This window comes from Rhipicephalus sanguineus, chromosome 4 (assembly GCF_013339695.2).
Source record: "Rhipicephalus sanguineus isolate Rsan-2018 chromosome 4, BIME_Rsan_1.4, whole genome shotgun sequence".
In the NCBI taxonomy this organism is placed as follows: Eukaryota; Metazoa; Arthropoda; class Arachnida; order Ixodida; family Ixodidae; genus Rhipicephalus; species Rhipicephalus sanguineus.
The window spans coordinates 211,691,627-211,709,501 of record NC_051179.1 but is presented as its reverse complement, the minus strand read 5'-3'; the positions used below and the strand labels follow the sequence as shown (position 1 = coordinate 211,709,501).

Genomic DNA, 17,875 nt, shown 5'->3' with positions numbered 1-17,875 from the left:
GTTCGAATATATTCAAACAAATACAAAACCGAACAGCCCGGTTCGTCTTGGGCCGGTACGGAAGGAGAGAGAGGTGCACTGTAATGAAGTCTGAGCTCAGGTTGGAATCCCTGTCTGCCGACCGAAATACGCTGAGATTGGTATTTTTGTATTCGCTTTTCTACTAAAGGAACCGGAATAAGGACACAAATTTACCTAAAAAATCATACTTACGTTTCAAAGCTTACTGATCATGCTTGTGAAATTCTGGAGCACCCTGGCAATACGAACATGACTGCCCATTAATTTCTTGTACGAACAACTAAACAGTGGAACAGGCTGACTGAAGAGCAAATGCACATCATGAACGACGTACTTTACTCAGTGTTGTAGCCCTACTATTACACCTTTGGGCGCTGCGGGGCACTCGATGACAAAGAATAAGAAAGAAAGGGGGGGGGGGGCGCAATAATGCAGGATACTATGAATTGGGATTGGGCTGGCAAAACTCTGGCCGTCTTCCCTGCTTCCCCCCCCCCCCCCCGCTCCATCTCATTTCCCTGAATACGTGCCCATTTCGACAGCTGTCCATGATACCATGTTGCGGACGCTGAGCGAGCTGGCGCATTGTAAGGAATCCATTCTTTTGGCTATGACTTTTCAGCAAACCTCGCCACCCATTAGTTGTTTTGTTCGTTTGAGTGCGCGACAGGAGCGCGCATTGAAACCGCCATGCGCAAAAAGGAAAAGAAAAACTCACAGGCTCCTTAATGTATACACCTCAGTTGACTCGAAGGCGAAAGCCACCTTCTTCTTCTTCTTCTTTTCCTTCTAATTCAATGTATTGAACCTCCCACGCCCCCTCCGAAAGCTTTCTGCAACTAACGTTTGCAGAAAGCGCTGCCTCCAGGTCCCTTCATTATGAACTTTTCAGCACCATTCTGATTGTTTTAGGCACCGCCTAAAAACATTTAAATGATCGTCAAACGATGGCACGTTTTTTTGCATGAATAGTGTTGCGATCAGACTGTTTGTGCCCTACATATCACCACACAAGTTTTATGTGTTTGAACAATCATTAAGGAATGCCATTGATACAATACTGAGCGTGCGCAGAAAGCACGACGTATTTAACTTACACATTTCAGTGACTGGAGAACCGACGACAAGCTTTTTTAGCGGTATGTTCACAAGAAGACGGTTTTCTTTATTTAAAGTTAATTTTAGTGACTTTTGCTGCGGAATTACCAGAGCCTAACGAATCATTTAACTGCATGTTTTGAACGCCTTAGTTTCCTGCAGTAACGGGAACGCAGGTGTCCCAGCCCATTGGTACAAGCTATGAAAGTTACCAATCCGTATACCGTCAATAAACAAACATCAATGTCGCTATTAAGCTGTCTTGAAAGAAATGTACCTAAAATAACTAATGCCATTGTTCGAGAGATGCACGTGTGTTCCAGCAATGGGACGGGAGTAAAGAAAACGTATAGCGCAGCGTGAACTTTTCCGTTGTTGGACGAAGAACTAGACAGGATATCTTGCGTCACTTCGCCCCGAATACACCAAACCATAAAACCAGCAGAACATCGTTGTGTCCTACACACTCAGCGAAGCACTGCCTAGCAAACATGGCAACCATTCCAAAACTACTGTCACTTCTTGTGTTCTACGGTAAGTTTAGAAATATTCGTAGCTTAGATTTTATGAAAAAATTTGGAACGCAGGAAGAAACATTCCTTGTTTGAATTACAGTCGCCAACCTTGCTGTCGCTCGCTAGAAACATCGATATGCACATTTTTGTCATTTTTTGGTACATCAAAGTATAATTTTTTTTATTTCAAGGATGAATATTCGATATAGAAATTCGCTTTCTACGCATCTCAAAAAAGCCTGCAAATAGTTTCCACAGGGTCAGGTAAAGTTTTCGCGACACGTGACGTTGGAAATTTCGTTTGCCAGAAACAGATTTAATGCTGTTAACTAGTAAAATCGCAAACAGCTTTTGTGTGCTCTTGCTGCGATTAGATTTTTATATCTACAGCTAGATTCTTGACTGCGCTCTGTTGAATTCTGAAGAGTGTTGTTACGCAGCATGCAATCAATAGAAAATATTTACTGGAAGTACAGCTACGCACATATGCAGAGCTTCTTAGGTGTCCTTCATTCGTTAACAAGCAGCATGGACAATATTACACATTTAAAATGTATGTCTCGAATGTTGCATTGATAGTACTTAATACCGCGTGGCGAAATGGTAAAAATAAATCGGAAAAGTGGTCTACCAAAACCAATCGATGAACTAGCTGCGCCTACAGCGGAGGACTGTCGTTCAAGTAAAACAATTTTTTTTTGCTAATTGATATATATATATATATATGTATGTCACCCATTACGGCAACCCTAATGCTCTTATACTTCAGCCGTCTCGAATAAATGCTGGATATGTCCACGAGTTTCTACGAAGTTCTGTCGCTGAGCACATGGCCTTTCAAAGCCATCTTGTGCAAAACAATTCATATAGGAATAGCAGTGAAATTAAAAATTCATATATTTGCCTGGAAATTTTCTATTGCACACAATACTCACACGACCTCCCAAAAGCACGACGTTGGTGATTATCCATTTTCATGGATGACATCTTCCAGATAATATTGCACTCCTTGGCGTGCAATAAAAGACATAAAAAAGGATATTGGTCTGACCATAATTTTTTTCACTTTTATAAAGGTGTGGAGGCCGAGTGCTAGGATAATCATCTCGTTTTTCGACAGTCAAAAATCTCAAGCGAGGACATTACAATGGCAATAAATAACTATGACTGCAATAACTCAGTGTGCGCAAAACGTGTACTTCAATTCAAAAAATTCTTCGATTAACAAGGATCTCTGCGGAGCTGTAATAGCTCGATTTCGTGCGGCAATCTGTAAGTCTATCCTGATTTAACAGGTTTCGTTGCTTTCGCAGTATTCGGCATTTTGTGGTAATTATTTTTCATCGCCCTATGATTCTGAGTAATGTGCATCTAATTTTCCGCGTTTGCTGAGATACCAAACATGGATATTTCACTTGTAGTGTCTTCACGGTTGCGATCTTGGTATTGTTTGTGGGTTTTTGTTTCTCCCACATTTCAACAGCACTGCAATTAGGCCTTATCGACTATAGATGACCAATTTTGACCCATATATTGCTATAGCATAAGAGAAATATTTGATCGTATGCTGAAGCACCAATAGACATCGTATATAAAAGGAAATAACACTGTACACAAGAACGGGTGTCTTGTGAACGGAAGTGTTAATATTTAGTTCTCAAGTAAAATATGACGCAGAAAGTGTTCTTTAGGATATTGACAACGTTCCAGTAAATGCAGAGTGCCTGCGTTGTTTTTTAACAGCCCTGTCGTACTGCCCCACCTATTCATTGAGTCAATTCTGCTACCGTCTTGCTCCACAACAAATAGTAAGTACACCTTCTAATTCATTGTAACACCGGTCCATGTAATCACTGTTGCAGCTGTTACGCAGTCAGTCAACGAAGTGAAGTGCTGGATGTCTAATGAGCGTAAATATTGCACGGAAAAGAAAAGCTAAATGCGCGTTTTGGATCCCGGCCTATGCGGTCGCACTTTAAAGGGCGCGAAATGCTGGAGGCTCATGTACTGTGTGATGTCAGTGCACGTTAAAGAACACGAGACGATCGAAGTTTCCGGGGACGCTTCCTGCGGCGTGCTTAATAATCATATGGTGGTTCTCGCGTGTAAACCCCAACATATGTCCATTTAGAAAAAAACTAAACAGCATATATATATATATATATATATTGAGCCCGAGCCAACCATTTCATTTCTTCGTGTGGTAGTAACACGACAAGAAATCATAAAGTCTCGGAAGGACTCCGTTTACGGAATGGAGATGACCGCATTATCACGAGCACCGTCCGCACGAGAGTTCTTCCTTAAAGCGCGGAGCGCTTGGGAGGCCTGGGCTCTCGTTTCCTGTCCTCGCTTGGCGTCACCCTCAAAGTACTAAACCAGGAGCCATCTGACGTGAACAAAGAGAAATTGATAAAGGCAAACAAGCTTTCTCTCCGTGGCTGGGATTTGAACCCGTATCTCACCGGTCCGAAAGCGAGTGTCTTCAACAGTAGGCCACCCACTCATTTTTGTTCTTTATTACAGATAAGGAAACCATTGAACATAGATTGAAATTTCAAAGAATAATAATTAGGCATACTTGAACACATATTAAACACGTGTAGAGCGTCACTAAACAGTCTAGAGAATCACTAGAACGTTCACATGTCCCATATATTTGAATTACTTATTCCTGGGCGACATTTTTTTTTTATTGATTGCGGAGGTTCCACATTTCTGTAACTGAGTCTTGCTCGCCAGAGATTATGCAGAACAGTAAGGAAGATGAGGTCATAGGGTATTGTCCTGTCTTTTGTCACATCAAGGTACCTAATTTTTACAGGGTTGATTTCAACGCCTTTTTTCAGTGTTCGCTGCAGAACATTCCAAAAGAACGCAGCATCACAACAATAAATAAAACAATAATCAATTGTCCACGGCTTTTTGCGCAATCTGCAATTTACGTCCCAGGGAACAAAGAGTCTTTTGCTTTGGCTTCACAGGAAGAGTATCTGTCAGCACAATAAAAAGGATGCTGTTCTCGGAGACACACAAATTTTTTGAACCCCAGTTAATACTTCCAAGGGGATTTGGTCTTGCGCATTTGTTTATATGGCAATAACCCGCACGTTTTATTTACTCACCCGATATGACACATCCGTTTGTTCGAGAGGTGGTTCAAGGTCGCATTTCACTTCATTTACCAACCCTTATTCCGCCATCATTTGTGGAAAATTATTCGCTCTATGGTTTTCAAAAAGAAATTTTTGATGCTCTACTGCTTTTGAAAGCAAGAATTTCAATAACCTGTTTTTTAGCGCAAGCGGAAACGAGTTGGTGAAGAAGGTTATTGATGTTCGCTTGCCACTCCCACTGTACTGGTCTACGTTTGGAAATATCCAGTGCTCTGATTTACTACATCGGAGAACTGATGGGCGCGCCCTCATACTTATCTGAGGTGAACAGAACAGAAGCCTAGGAATGTGTTATACCGACGATGCGAAAAAATTATTGGAAAGAGGTCCCTACAAGTCATTACCAAAATAGCTCAACAGAGGGCGCCACTGCATTAAATGAGAAGGTTTCCTTTGAATCCATGGACGCCGCGCAGGTTGCACGTTTGGAACGCCAGTGCGCGCTTGACCCCGAAGCCAGCGTCCCCGAAGAGCTAATTCGTCCGTCCGAGCAAGCTAAGCGACAACGAAACGGCAGCGCCGGAAGTTAGACGCAGATCTACGGAATAGGGAATAGGAGCCGAAAGGCCAGCGAATGTGAGGTAACCCTCATTTTCGGAAGGCTCACGCAAGCCGATCGCCATCAAAGGCAGGAGAACCCCCAGCTTTGACTCGGATAACCAAGCGTCAACAGAGCCAGGCGAATTCTCAGCTCTGCCCGCAGTTTTTACCGTTTTCACGGTGTGGAACTCGCGCGATTTTTTTTTCATTTTGGCCTTTTTTTGTGAATAATACTTTTTCTCGTGTTATATATAGGTGTTGACTATTCTTTCGACTGCGAAGACGGTGGATATTTTTCTCGACCCGCCTACTTAGTATTAGTTAGTAAATGCCTCCGAGTGCAGGACGAACTCTTGCTCCCCATCCCAATGCGTTTTCATACTAATAATTCTGGGGTTTAACGTCCCAAAACCAACTAATGCGTTTTCAGTTGGCTGAGAACTCGTGTTTTGAACACATGTATCTTATGGTAAGCAGTGCAGTTTTCGTGAGTTTACCGTTTTCGTGGCCAGTATACATGTTACGCTCGTTTTCCTAACGCTTAGAGTTGTGAGAATTCTGTGTTTGAGAGAAATCTTATCTACTGCACAACGCATGAACGAGGGCTGTTTAATAAAGGCTGAGGCTGGCTCCGGTGTTCTTCCATGTGCGCTCGCTGCGTTATCTCTTCGCAAAATTCGCATTCGTTGGTTGTGACAACATTAGTTTCCACAAGACGTACAAAGTTTAATTTTCACAGTAGAACAAGAACATGTGCTAGTATATCGCCGTCTCCAAGTCACGACCAATGAAGGCTAAACCGGAAAAATTGGGATTGGTCGACAAGGCAATGGCGATCACATTTTGGACCACACAGGAATGGTTGACACCCATTTTGTTCGTACGGGCCAGAACGGCAACGCTGAACGCGACAGAAGCACTTTGGATACATTGATGAAACAACACATCTCACGAAAAAGAGCCAAACGTTTGGAAACTTCACGGTGACGCAAGGGCTCACGTTGCGAACTCTGCCGTCTAATTTCTGTGTCGAAAAAAACACCTCAACAATTCCTCATCGACGCTATAGCCCTCACCTCGCCCCCTACCACTCTTTTTTGTACCCTACGGCGAAAAGGAAATGAAAAAAAATTACGCCATCTCACACAAAAGGGAACCATGTGGGGATGCGAAGGAGCGCATGGGTCGACTTAAAGTTCCATTCATCACGGGCACCTTGCCCGATGGTAACGCGTCCTTGCAAGTGGAGCACACCATGAATTCGCTGTAGTTGCTGTTGCTGTTACTCGTCCCGAACTCTTGTTGGATCACGCCACGCGGGAGCACGTGCGTTTATAGCGCGTCTGCAGAATCTCGTTCCCGGACTCCATCACATGATTGCTCAGAGAGTGTAAGGGAGAGAGGCCACAGAGTCTTACCCAGCCCCTTACAAAGGCGCGAATGCGCTAGCGCGTGCCAGAACACATGGTTCCCGAGCGGACGGTCGCCTATGGAAGGACGGACACAGCCCCGAGCAAAAACTGCTTCGCATCTAAAACGCAATTCAGATACGGCACATAATGCGGTCGAGGCTTTGGAGGTGATTTTTCAAGTCGATTACGAAAAATAGACCCCCCATGTTTTCCTGGAATGGCAGAAAAGCTCGGACTACTGCTTTGCGCTCCGCGGAGAATACTTTGAAGGGGACAGGTCAGCATGACACAGGTAAGCATGACAGTAGTTGCAACAAGAAAAATTAACACAAATAGAAATGCATTGTACATTGCTCATGTACGGGCAAAATGCATAGTAACGTATACCACATGTCGCATTCTTATATGAATAAGGTATTTCATATAACCTCATAATGAAATGAACAATAAGCGACAGCAAGATATTGCACAAATCGTGAATGAACTTATGGTAATGATGCTTTCGTCAGAAAATCTGTCCGTAGTTTTTTTTTAAGTTAGATTAATGAAATACGAAAGAGTCGCTCTCTGCTAATTGCATTTCGTAGGTGGGTAGAAGGGACAGGAGCGAGTGTTTGCCACAATTTGTGGCATTTTTTCAACTTGTCATTCTTTCGTTTTGTGCTTATTATATTGCATTATGCTAGCTTCTTGTTCTTCTAGCGTTCCTAGCGCGTTAATATTAAGTAAACCAAAATTGACCGGGCGAGACAAGTATATTTGTACACAGAACCGACCATATTGTTTCTAGGTTTCAAAAATAGGTCCCCGGTGTTATGAACGCATGAGCCCGCAAATAGTCGAACCACACGCTTTTGCAACACCGCAAGCTGGATATGTCCCATAACCGGAAAACGCCGTCACGCAAAGTTACGTTTTCAAAGCAACATACCTTCAAAGTGTGCATAGATTTTGACGTCGTAACATGCTGATGTTGTTCTCTCCGTGTCTTTCGCCCCGGAATTTTCGAGGTGCTAGGAGCGCGTTCAGTTTCCTCATTGACGGCGCGCATTCACTTGCTTTTGTATTCGTGCATAGGACTTGTGGCTATCTCTTGAAATGTGACGCCCTGGTGAGGACATCGTATTTCAAATTTCAAGAGCATCTAGCCAAGCAGATGGTACATGCATTGCGATGAACGCTACTGCATTATCTAGGCGTTTTGCTTATTGGTTGGCAATGATGAAATGTTCTGACGGTGCCTTTGTGACTTTCTTTTCCAATTAACTGCTTTTACAAACGTTCAGGCGGCATGTTTGCTGCATTTCATGAAGGTTTTCTCTTTCGTTCTATAGGTAAATAACTGCGCGCAATGTGATATAGATTATTTTGCTGTATCATATACGAAACAGCCAGGTGCACTCTCTTCGGCTACATAGAAAGGCGCGCTTTTTGTGCAATACTAAAACTTAGGAACTTATTTGCAATGTTTCTTTGAGAACAGCAGAGGAACGTGTTGACACTTTCAAGCACTGCGATGTGGCATGTCGCGTTGCCCACAACAACCATCGAAATGTGATGCCTTTCAGGGGTCTCTTCGTAGAAGCACTGCTACAAGAAGCTTGCACAAACTTTTACTTAGTTCGAAAAACTGCTGAGACACGGACGTACTATACGTTTGCCTATAGATAGTTTGCTTTTTTTTTCTGTTCAGACAGCTGTGGCTACTCCGTGCTACTACCCTTGTATGCCGCTGTCAAGCTACGTACAGCCTATAATACATATGCAGCAAGAGATGGATGGAGCACCCTGCTCTGTAAGTACGAACAACTCGATTAACTTTGTCAGAAATTTTGTAGAGGAGCTGGCTGATTAGAAGAGGTCCCTTGCTTACGAGTACGTTTGTACGCGTTGCAGCCAAAATTAACTGATGACATTTACATCTCCGCCTCTAAAGGAAATACACGTACAATTTTGATACTCCGCCATGTGAAATTCAAGCGCAGCTAGTTAGGTGTAATATGACGACATATGAGGCAACCAGTTTGTATGCATTTCTCAGTGGTCGCGATGGCTCACCACTTTGGTCGCGCGAACACGTGAATTCTGGCATAGGCGTCGCTGAATCTAAGTTCACGTAGCTCGTTTAGCAGCATCGGCAGACGCCACATTTATACTGGCAGCGTCCCTTATTGCTTAGGTAAAATTAGCTAGCGCTGCTCGGTTGTATTATGACAAAGGAAGTATACATATATACGTTTTATTGTGTATAACGTACAGTTAATGGCTACGCAAGGGTAGGGGGCCGCTCGCCTATATATTCAATGTTGCGAACCAGCTAGCGTGCAGCGGCCCTCATTATATTCATCTCAGCATCGACTTCGGTCACACTTCGGTCACAATGACACTCAGCTAGTCTAATGTCTCTACATCTGGCTTGTGATTTGCTTTAACAGGATTATGCGCTACTGTTCGCAGTGTGGCACCTACAAATGCATGTTATGCACCCGTTTCACTCCTCTGTCGCTTACCTACTTGTTTGACAATGCAAGTTGTTTACATTACATCTAAATCCTACATAAGTAGCAAGAAATTCCTAATGTGTGTGAGATTGTTCCATACGTTGACTTTCAGTTTCTTTACACCAAGTCGCATAAGAATAGCGCAGGAGCTTTGATGAGAATCTGAAGAGTATGTGCCGGGCGAAATAGATTATTTTCCCCATTTAGAAGTCTGAGTCCTCTTAGTGGCTACAACATTTCGTTTTAGAGAGAGCAAATTTCAAATACCATAGTTACTTCTTCGTGGCATCGTGTATTAGGAGCATTAGTTCAAGAAGCCGCTACTGTTTCCATTATGAATATTCTTTTTCTATTCGAACTCTTCAATAGTGGGGTCAGTCACGCTAACATGCTTGGAATCAGATTATATGGGATTGAATATTATGGCACTCAATCAGCTACTTTTCTTATATGGCGCCGTATTCGTTTCAGATTCCAGGTGGTCACAACCATGGCCATCAGGTATGTATTATATCAATTTCCTTTTTACATTTTATTCTGCCCATTTTACGTTCGTATCGCGCAGATACGTACTGTGGCTATGCAGAAAAAGGCTGGTATAATTTACAACCATATACATTTTCCGCTGATTGTTACCTTTGCCTTTTTTTGTGAATGAACACTTGATTTCAATAACTAGTTAAAAATTCAATGACATTTCGTACAGGTGGCGCAGCGTTTTATGCCACCATACAATTGCCCCGAAAAGCCTGTTTGGTCCTCACACGACTCTGGTATTAAATATCTGCAGAAGCTTTTTGTATAGCGTGGATCTTTATGTCAGACAAATTATTTCAGCGAGGTTACTGACGGCAAAGCCACGACTCCTTACATAATGCGCATAATAACAATCAGTAGCGTCTGTTGTATTCTAGTATAAGTCGAGGCGAAACAGGCGATACACGAACCCACTATCTTGCCTCATTCATTACTCTCATCAAGGAAAGCAATATCATGTTATATAATATTTTTCAGGAGATAATGGCTGCTACGGACCGTACTATATGAGGAAGATAACAGCTCTTGCGAGATATTAAGGGTGTTTTAAGCTCCAAGCTCTCCGTGGATGAATGAATGGCTGCAAAACTTTGTTAAGGCCCTCCGGAACCCCCTCTAGCACGCAGTGGGCCGTTCCAGGGGCGGAACGGAAAGACCAAGTCTATCTGCTGCTTCGTGGGGCTGTTGGACGGCCTATAGGTGTTCTTCGATTCCGGGGTTACTAATAGCAGTCTCTCATTCGGATGGCCCGATGCCTTCGCCGCCGCGTACCGCGGGGTACTGCCAGAGCATATGTTTTAGGCTCTCAATGTTTTGCACTAAAAATATGACCTAATATCTCGTGTAATAATTTACTACGCTAGTTTTAGCTCAGATTTTGCCATTCCGCTTTGCTGTTGGTGTGCTAATACATGCAGCGCTCAATGAAGAACTCTTTACTGTTTGTGCAACCAAACAGCCGCCCGAGAGAATAGTCACTGGTCTGGTCTACACAGTGATAAATCAACGGGCTAGTGACACCCCCAACGCCCCAATTTTCTTTTTATTTATAATATTGAGTATTTGCTCTTGAGGCTCTCGTGTAAATTGTTACGTATGCAAGTATGTGCATGTTAGCACACAATGTTTGCTGTTGGATGAAGGCTATGAGCGAACATGTTATGACTCGAGCGGTTAATGGCAGTTTTGAAAGTTCCTGAAGGAGTCATTGTGTGATGATTGTGGCATGGTGGTACAGCAGGTACGTAAGCCTCCAACGCCAAAGTCGGTGCTCATGCACGGATAATGTATACTGCGAGACGGCAGCAACAGATTCATAAGGAAAGGCGAGAGCAGCAACGGACGCGACGGCAGCAACGTATATGTATGCAGGACTGAGGAAGTAGAGGCGGACGGAAAGTATGGCTACTGCTCTACCTAGAAGTTGTGTAAGCAAGATAGAAGCGCTATTTGGCGTATCCCGTACCTTAAACTGCCGGCACTCGACGGTCAATCGGTACCTTGAGTGCCATTTCCTGACGAACTTGTTAGGAGCCCGATATGAGAGATCGCATTGGAGCTGCCCGATCAGAACATTGTGCAACGCTCTCTTTTGCCACCGCACAGTACCACAGCATCGATACCATCGTCGCCATCTGTAAGTGGGTACCAGCAGTACCACCGGTAACGCAGGAAAACACTGACATTTCCACGCAGTGGCAATGCACCACCATGCGAAAGGTGAACTGTGCAGTTTCTGCCCCTTTGATCTACTTTACTGTGCTTGTGATCGCACCATGAAAACTATTGGATAGTAGCGCGAAACCAGCGTTGGTTGGTAAAGAAGAGGAACACTGGTCGAAAGTGTTTTTAAAGGTCGACAATATGAAAACAAATGCACTTCTCAAAGAAATATTTTCCAATGTTGACTATAATACACAGTGAGCAGAGAAACACTGCGTGGTGTTTTGTGCATTTTCTCAATGTACAAGTCTATCAGAAACACTGTTTCAGTAAAGAAACAAACTAGAACTTTCTATACACCGTACTCAGGCAAACCCTTATGTCTGTGCGTCCCTGTTCATATCTATGGCTTGTTACGAAAAAATGGGAGCATGAAAGCCGCCAAACACTGGGGATGTTCCCACCTACTTGGTAAAGCGGTTGATAGGTTACGTGCGGTAACAGCAGTCCTAGGGTGATTTTCCTAAAATTCATTTGCGTCTGTCATGAACAGAGACGCACGTCTAAAACAAGGTGCTTAGGAGCAGCACTTGTTTATGAAACAGATGAACAGTCACGACAAGGTACGCGGTAATGGCGGAACCAGCCTATGCTCCGAGCCAACCAAACATCTTTTTCTTTTCCACCTCCATAGTAGCCCCTGCCTTTCCGAGGAGCACTCATCTTCACTACAGATCAAATGTTAGAGAACGCTTCTTCAGAATCTATGTTCAGAGAACGCTATCTTCAGAAAAAATACTCTTTATGACTTTGTGATGCTAGATTCACGGCGGTAATATAATGATATTGTTTATCCTTTGGTGCTTTAAGCTCTTACTGCTGCTACCACGATGACGTCCTGTGAGAACGTGCTTATTCACACATGGTGCATGTATTACTATGCTTTGACGCCTGATTGTATGATAGCCTATTAAAAGTAGCTCCTGTTGGATGTCAGAAAGAATGCTAGCTTTACGCAAGTAATTCGTTTGTGGATAGAAATGTCCAAAGGTGCAGTTAAGCCCACATCATACTTTCACGAAAATTTTATCAAGAAGAACACAATTACGTGCACTGATGTGATAACTAGTCAAAAATATTTACAGGTAACACCCACATGATGAGTGGTAAACTAATGATATATTCTTCAATGAGAGATAAATGCAAGGCGGATTTATTTCGCCGTGTTATTATATCGTGACCGAGGCCTTAATTAACCCACAAATCACACTGCTTCAAACGAAGATAACATAACATATTTGGATCACTTTCATTCAACTGGTATTTGCTTCCTCCGCAGGTATCTCGATGCATGGGCGGCATCTGCCTGTCGCCGATGGCATCCCAGGCACTAAAACGCGGTAAAAGAGGATGCCTGCTCGTTCTAGCAGCGAAGAAGATAATAGGAAAGGTGAAGGAAGTGAGAGAGAGAAAAAGGACTCTTGAAGGCTCTGGAGGGGCGGGGTTCTCCGAAGCAAGTAGCGGTAGAAGCGATGGCGCAGCCGGCATAGGCGGTGCTGGAGCGATTGGAGGATTGGCAGGTAGTGCTAGCGGACTAGGTAGTGATGGCCCAGGGGGAGCATCTGGATCTTCTCCAGGAAGCTTTGGAGGAGCTGGCGGCCAAGGCAATCGCGGCTCAGGAGGAGCGTTTGGACCTTCGACAGGAAGCTTTAGAGTAGCTGGCGGACTAGGGAATGGCGGCTCAGCAGGGGCATCTGGATCTTCTCCAGGAAGCTTTGGAGGAGCTGGCGGACTAAGGAATGGCGGCTCAGGAGGAGCATCTGGATCGTCGCCAGGAAGCTTTGGAGGAGCTGGCGGCCTAGGCAATCGCGGCTCAGGAGGAGCGTTTGGACCTTCACCAGGAAGCTTTGGAGGAGCTGGCGGACTAGGGAATGGCGGCTCAGGAGGGGCATCTGGATCTTCTCCAGGAAGCTTTGGAGGAGCTGGCGGACTAGGGAATGGCGGCTCAGGAGGAGCATCTGGATCTTCGCCAGGAAGCTTTGGAGGAGCTGGCGGACTAGGGAATGGCGGCTCAGGAAGGGCATCTGGATCTTCGCCAGGAAGCTTTGGAGGAGCTGGCGGCCTAGGCAATCGCGGCTCAGGAGGAGCGTTTGGACCTTCACCAGGAAGCTTTGGAGGAGCTGGCGGACTAGTGAATGGCGGCTTAGGAGGAGCATCTGGATTTTCTCCAGGAAGCTTTGGAGGAGCTGGAGGCCTAGGCAATCGCGGCTGAGGAGGAGCATCTGGATCTTCGCCAGGAAGCTTTGGAGGAGCTGGCGGACTAGGGAATGGCGGCTCAGGAGGAGCATCTGGATCTTCGCCAGGAAGCTTTGGAGGAGCTGGCGGCCTAGGCAATCGCGGCTCAGGAGGAGCGTTTGGGCCTTCACCAGGAAGCTTTGGAGGAGCTGGCGGACTAGTGAATGGCGGCTCAGGAGGAGCATCTGGATTTTCTCCAGGAAGCTTTGGAGGAGCTGGCGGCCTAGGCAATCGCGGCTCAGGAGGAGCGTTTGGGCCTTCGCCAGGAAGCTTTGGAGAAGCTGGCGGACTAGGGAATGGCGGCTCAGCAGGAGCATCTGGCTCTTCGCCAGGAAGCTTTGGAGGAGCTGACATAGGCACTGCTGGAATATTTCCGGAAGGTTTTGCCGGATCATTTAAGGAAGGAGGTGCTGGGTCATCCGCAGCAAGTGCCACTGGTAACGGTGGTGGAGCCGGCATGAGTGGTACTGGAGCAGTTGGAGGATGGGGAGGTAGTGCTGGCAGACTAGTCAATGGTCCGTCAGGTGGAATGTCTGGATCTTTGCCAGGAATCTTTGCATGAGAGGACATAGACCCTGCTGGTGCATTTAGGAGAGGCTTTCGGTTACCTGACGGAGACTATTCGAACACAATGAAGAAGTAATGTGGTAAGAAGCCTTCGTGGAGCGAACGAGGGACCAGGTGGACCACTTTCAGAAATTGCGGGAAGAGCTAACGTGGTACCGGCTGGAGCACTTTCAGTATTAGTAGGTGACAGACTTCTTAATGCAATGCCTTCCATTGAGCCGAGGAATGCTCGCTGAGAGGGCGCATGCGATGCCGCGTTCTCACATCTTTCGGGAGGAAGCATTAAAAAAGGAAGTATCAAAAACGACAGATGACATGCTTGTTTGTGTGGACACATTGAGGCGTTGAGCGGCAGTGCTTCGGGCATAGCTTCTGACCGAAAATACAGCACAGCGTAGACGATTTTTGCGTTCTTACAGGCGAAAATGGTGAGAAACATATATGTAACTGGATAGCTTACAACATATACGACTGTAAATTCTGTCACAAGGGCAGATTTAATCGAGCCTGGGGCGACGCAAGTCACATAAAAAATGAAGCGCCTATGTGGGGACATATTAGCCGCACTCCATTATCTTGATGCGGCTCAGCGCGATAACAGCTCTCTGGTTGTTAACGCCAGTAAAACGCGGCACAGAAAAGTTCGTAATTAAATGAGGTTATGACCGTGCAAGCTGTCACTTCAATAATTCTGAACTTGCAAGGAGAGGTAAGTAGGAGCGTAAGAGGGGAGATTTAAGCCGTCGATGAAGCACGCGTTTTTCTTCGCTTTGTTTTTTCCGGGTGTAGTGGGGGTCTGCTAGTATTCAGTGACGCATATTGAAATAAAGCTGCTTGTGCAAAATTTTCGAAGAAAATTCACGTGTCTTTTGCAGGAACATCCGAGTAGCCTTCCGCATCACACGGATCGAACACATTTCAAATAAACACCCATGCTCACTTACCCGCCAAGGTGGTCTAGTGGTTATTGTGCTCGACTGCTGACCTCAAATTCGCGGGATCGAATCCGGGCTGCGCAGCCGCATTTTTGATGCAGGCGAAAATGTTAAGAGGCCCGTGTACTTAGATTTAGGTGCACGCTAAACCACGCCAGATGGTCAAAATTTTAGGAGCCCTCCACTACCGCGTCTCTCATATCAAGTCGTGGTTTTGGGGACGTCAAATCCCAACAAATATTAATATTATTATCTATGCACCCTTGCATCGACGTTGATTTGGAGTAAGGGTTAAAGTTGAAGGGTGCGATCAGCCAAATCAACAGAGCACCACAGAACATTGCTGAAGGTAGGTAGCTTGCCGCAAACTAAGGGGCCCTAGCACGTACTGCTTACTCAAACTCAAGCTGGATCGCCGAGACCCGGATGGTATTCACAAAAAACGTCAAACGCCTTGCTGCGATGATTCTCCGAGTGAATACGCCACAGTGACGACACCTCATTTACGAGCCAGTGCTGATCGCAAACGTCTCGCCTAATGAAGCTCAAACATGTGCAGTTCGTCTGGGTAACATGGCGTTGCAGTTCCCCTTCTTCTGAACGGTAAAGCTGCGAATGTAGACTGTACTATTCCGCCATGCGTATGTCGTGCGCTTCCTGTTGGGTGCGCAGAAGCACAGATAGTTCCTTTGTGTGTGTTGGCTTTCCTGGAGTTGATGGGCTTTCCCCATACACCCATATTTATGGAAACTCCTTATAGTGGCTGGTGACGTAGACGACAATCGAGGCCCTGATAACAGCCAGATTGCTAAACAATTAAAAGATATCGCCAGTAATATAAACAATATCAAAGAATGTCAGCTCCCTGGAATTGAAAAAACAAAGATACACGCCCTTTCCAAACTTGAAGAAAAGTGGTCTACTGCGACAATCACATATTGCAGTTGAAAGGTGCCTTTAAAAGATTGAAAATAGGGTTGACCACTTGGAAAACCACAGCAGAACATCAAATCTAATTGTTTACGGATTGCCTGAGGTTGAGGGCGAAACTGCGAAACACAGGAACGCAACGTCGATCAAGCGAATACCCTTGGTTTGGAGCCAGTTAACATAAAACGAATATGTCGCGTAGGCAGGCCAACTAAAGATAAAAACAGACCGGTCGTCCTAAAGCTGCTCGGCTTACGAAAGAAATCAATGATACTAAAGAAACGTTGCAAGTTGAAGAACACTAACTACTCGAGAGCTGAATATTTTAGTCGTAGGGTGCGTGAAAGGAGAAGAAAACTCTGGGAAAGTGCGAGACTAGAAAGGAGAAAAGGTGCCGCCATTTTTTCACGAACTACATATGTATAAATGAGAGCACATTTGTCTGAGACGACGAAAGAAATGAAAGGATTGCAGACCTCTCGTTTCTCATTCCTCTCACTACTCTCTTTCTCACACCAGGTCCTCTCAGACGCCAACCAGTAACTCAAAGGCACAAACTTTCGCAGAAATAACAGTACTAAATGTAAACGCGAGAAGTATTCTCAATAAAACTGAATGACTAGAAAACGCGCTGCTCGATCATAGCCCTGACATTGTGGCTATTACAGAAACATGGCTTTCAGTAGAGGTATACAGCTGCGGAATAGCAACCCTTAACCATTCAGTTATTCTTAAAGATAGACCGACCAGAGGCGGTGGCGTAGCTCGGTTTATTAAGAAGCCCTTACGTTTTGCCTCGATGCCCGAGGGTCCAGATGCTGAGGCGGTGTTCTGCAAGATTATGTGCGGTGACTTTGCAATACTTACTGGTTGCTTCTACAGAATCCCTGTGTATGGTTACGAAAGTGTGGCTACTGTCCAGGATTTTATACAGAATTATGTTAGCAATCGTGTTATTCTTATGGGAGACTTCAATCTGCCTGATATTGACTAGAATACCATGCACCACACTTCACAATTATCCGATTCGTTACTGTCACACACTTATTGTGGACTTGCAAGGGTCTACAATTAAGCCGTCGTCGTCACCTACGTGCAACAGGTCTCAGGCCTGGCCGACTGCCCGACCTTGACCGCTGGATTAGTGGACCTCACCACCGCTCATTACTGGAATTCATGTATGACGCAAATTTTTATGTGTATTTCTGAATCAATAATTATTATGCCTAAGGGCAGACTTTCGAAAAAAATTTCGTTCATTGACTTGACGCTAAACTTCGGGCTTCACCAAGTTGTACCCTGTCCTACGCGAGCACGAGGACCAAGCGCCAACGTCCTAGACTTAATTCTTATTAGTGACAACTTCCCTCTTGGTGCACTAAATTTGGAGATCATAGATGGTATATTCCAAAATACCAGCTACCCCTCGGATGCACTGTTACCACGAAACTGCTGAAGTTTCTGTGCTAATTTTCAAAAAGCAGGTGATTTAGCCGTATTTACCTGCTTAGCACATGAATACCAAGACTTTTTTTTAAATGGCCAACGATTCTTCTGTTCACATCAATCAGCTCTGGTTTCCATTTGAGCGTATAATCCCGCACTCCATGTATCATTATATCCCGACAAAAAGTAAAAAATCGCTTAAAAATAACCGTCGCATCACACGGGATATAATTCAAGTCA

At 44.9% G+C, this 17,875-nt stretch overlaps 2 protein-coding genes across 2 annotated transcripts; one reads left to right on the top strand and one right to left on the bottom strand.

Annotated features, from left to right (window-relative positions):
• Window positions 1-1,530: 1,530 nt before the first annotated feature.
• On the top strand, window positions 1,531-13,012 carry LOC125758382 (uncharacterized). The gene is made up of 6 exons (XM_049415486.1): window positions 1,531-1,653; window positions 3,378-3,442; window positions 8,456-8,557; window positions 9,735-9,764; window positions 12,802-12,921; window positions 12,977-13,012. The coding sequence occupies exons 1-6, from the start codon at window positions 1,611-1,613 to the stop codon at window positions 13,010-13,012; spliced, it is 396 nt and encodes a 131-aa protein (XP_049271443.1). The 5' UTR covers window positions 1,531-1,610.
• Window positions 13,013-13,048: 36 nt separating this feature from the next.
• On the bottom strand, window positions 13,049-15,157 carry LOC119392030 (basic proline-rich protein-like). Its single transcript, XM_049415485.1, has 2 exons — window positions 13,164-15,157; window positions 13,049-13,114 (listed from the first exon to the last, which is right to left on the bottom strand). Exons 1-2 carry the CDS (start codon window positions 14,325-14,327, stop codon window positions 13,049-13,051), a joined length of 1,230 nt encoding a protein of 409 aa, XP_049271442.1. The 5' UTR covers window positions 14,328-15,157.
• Window positions 15,158-17,875: the final 2,718 nt, after the last annotated feature.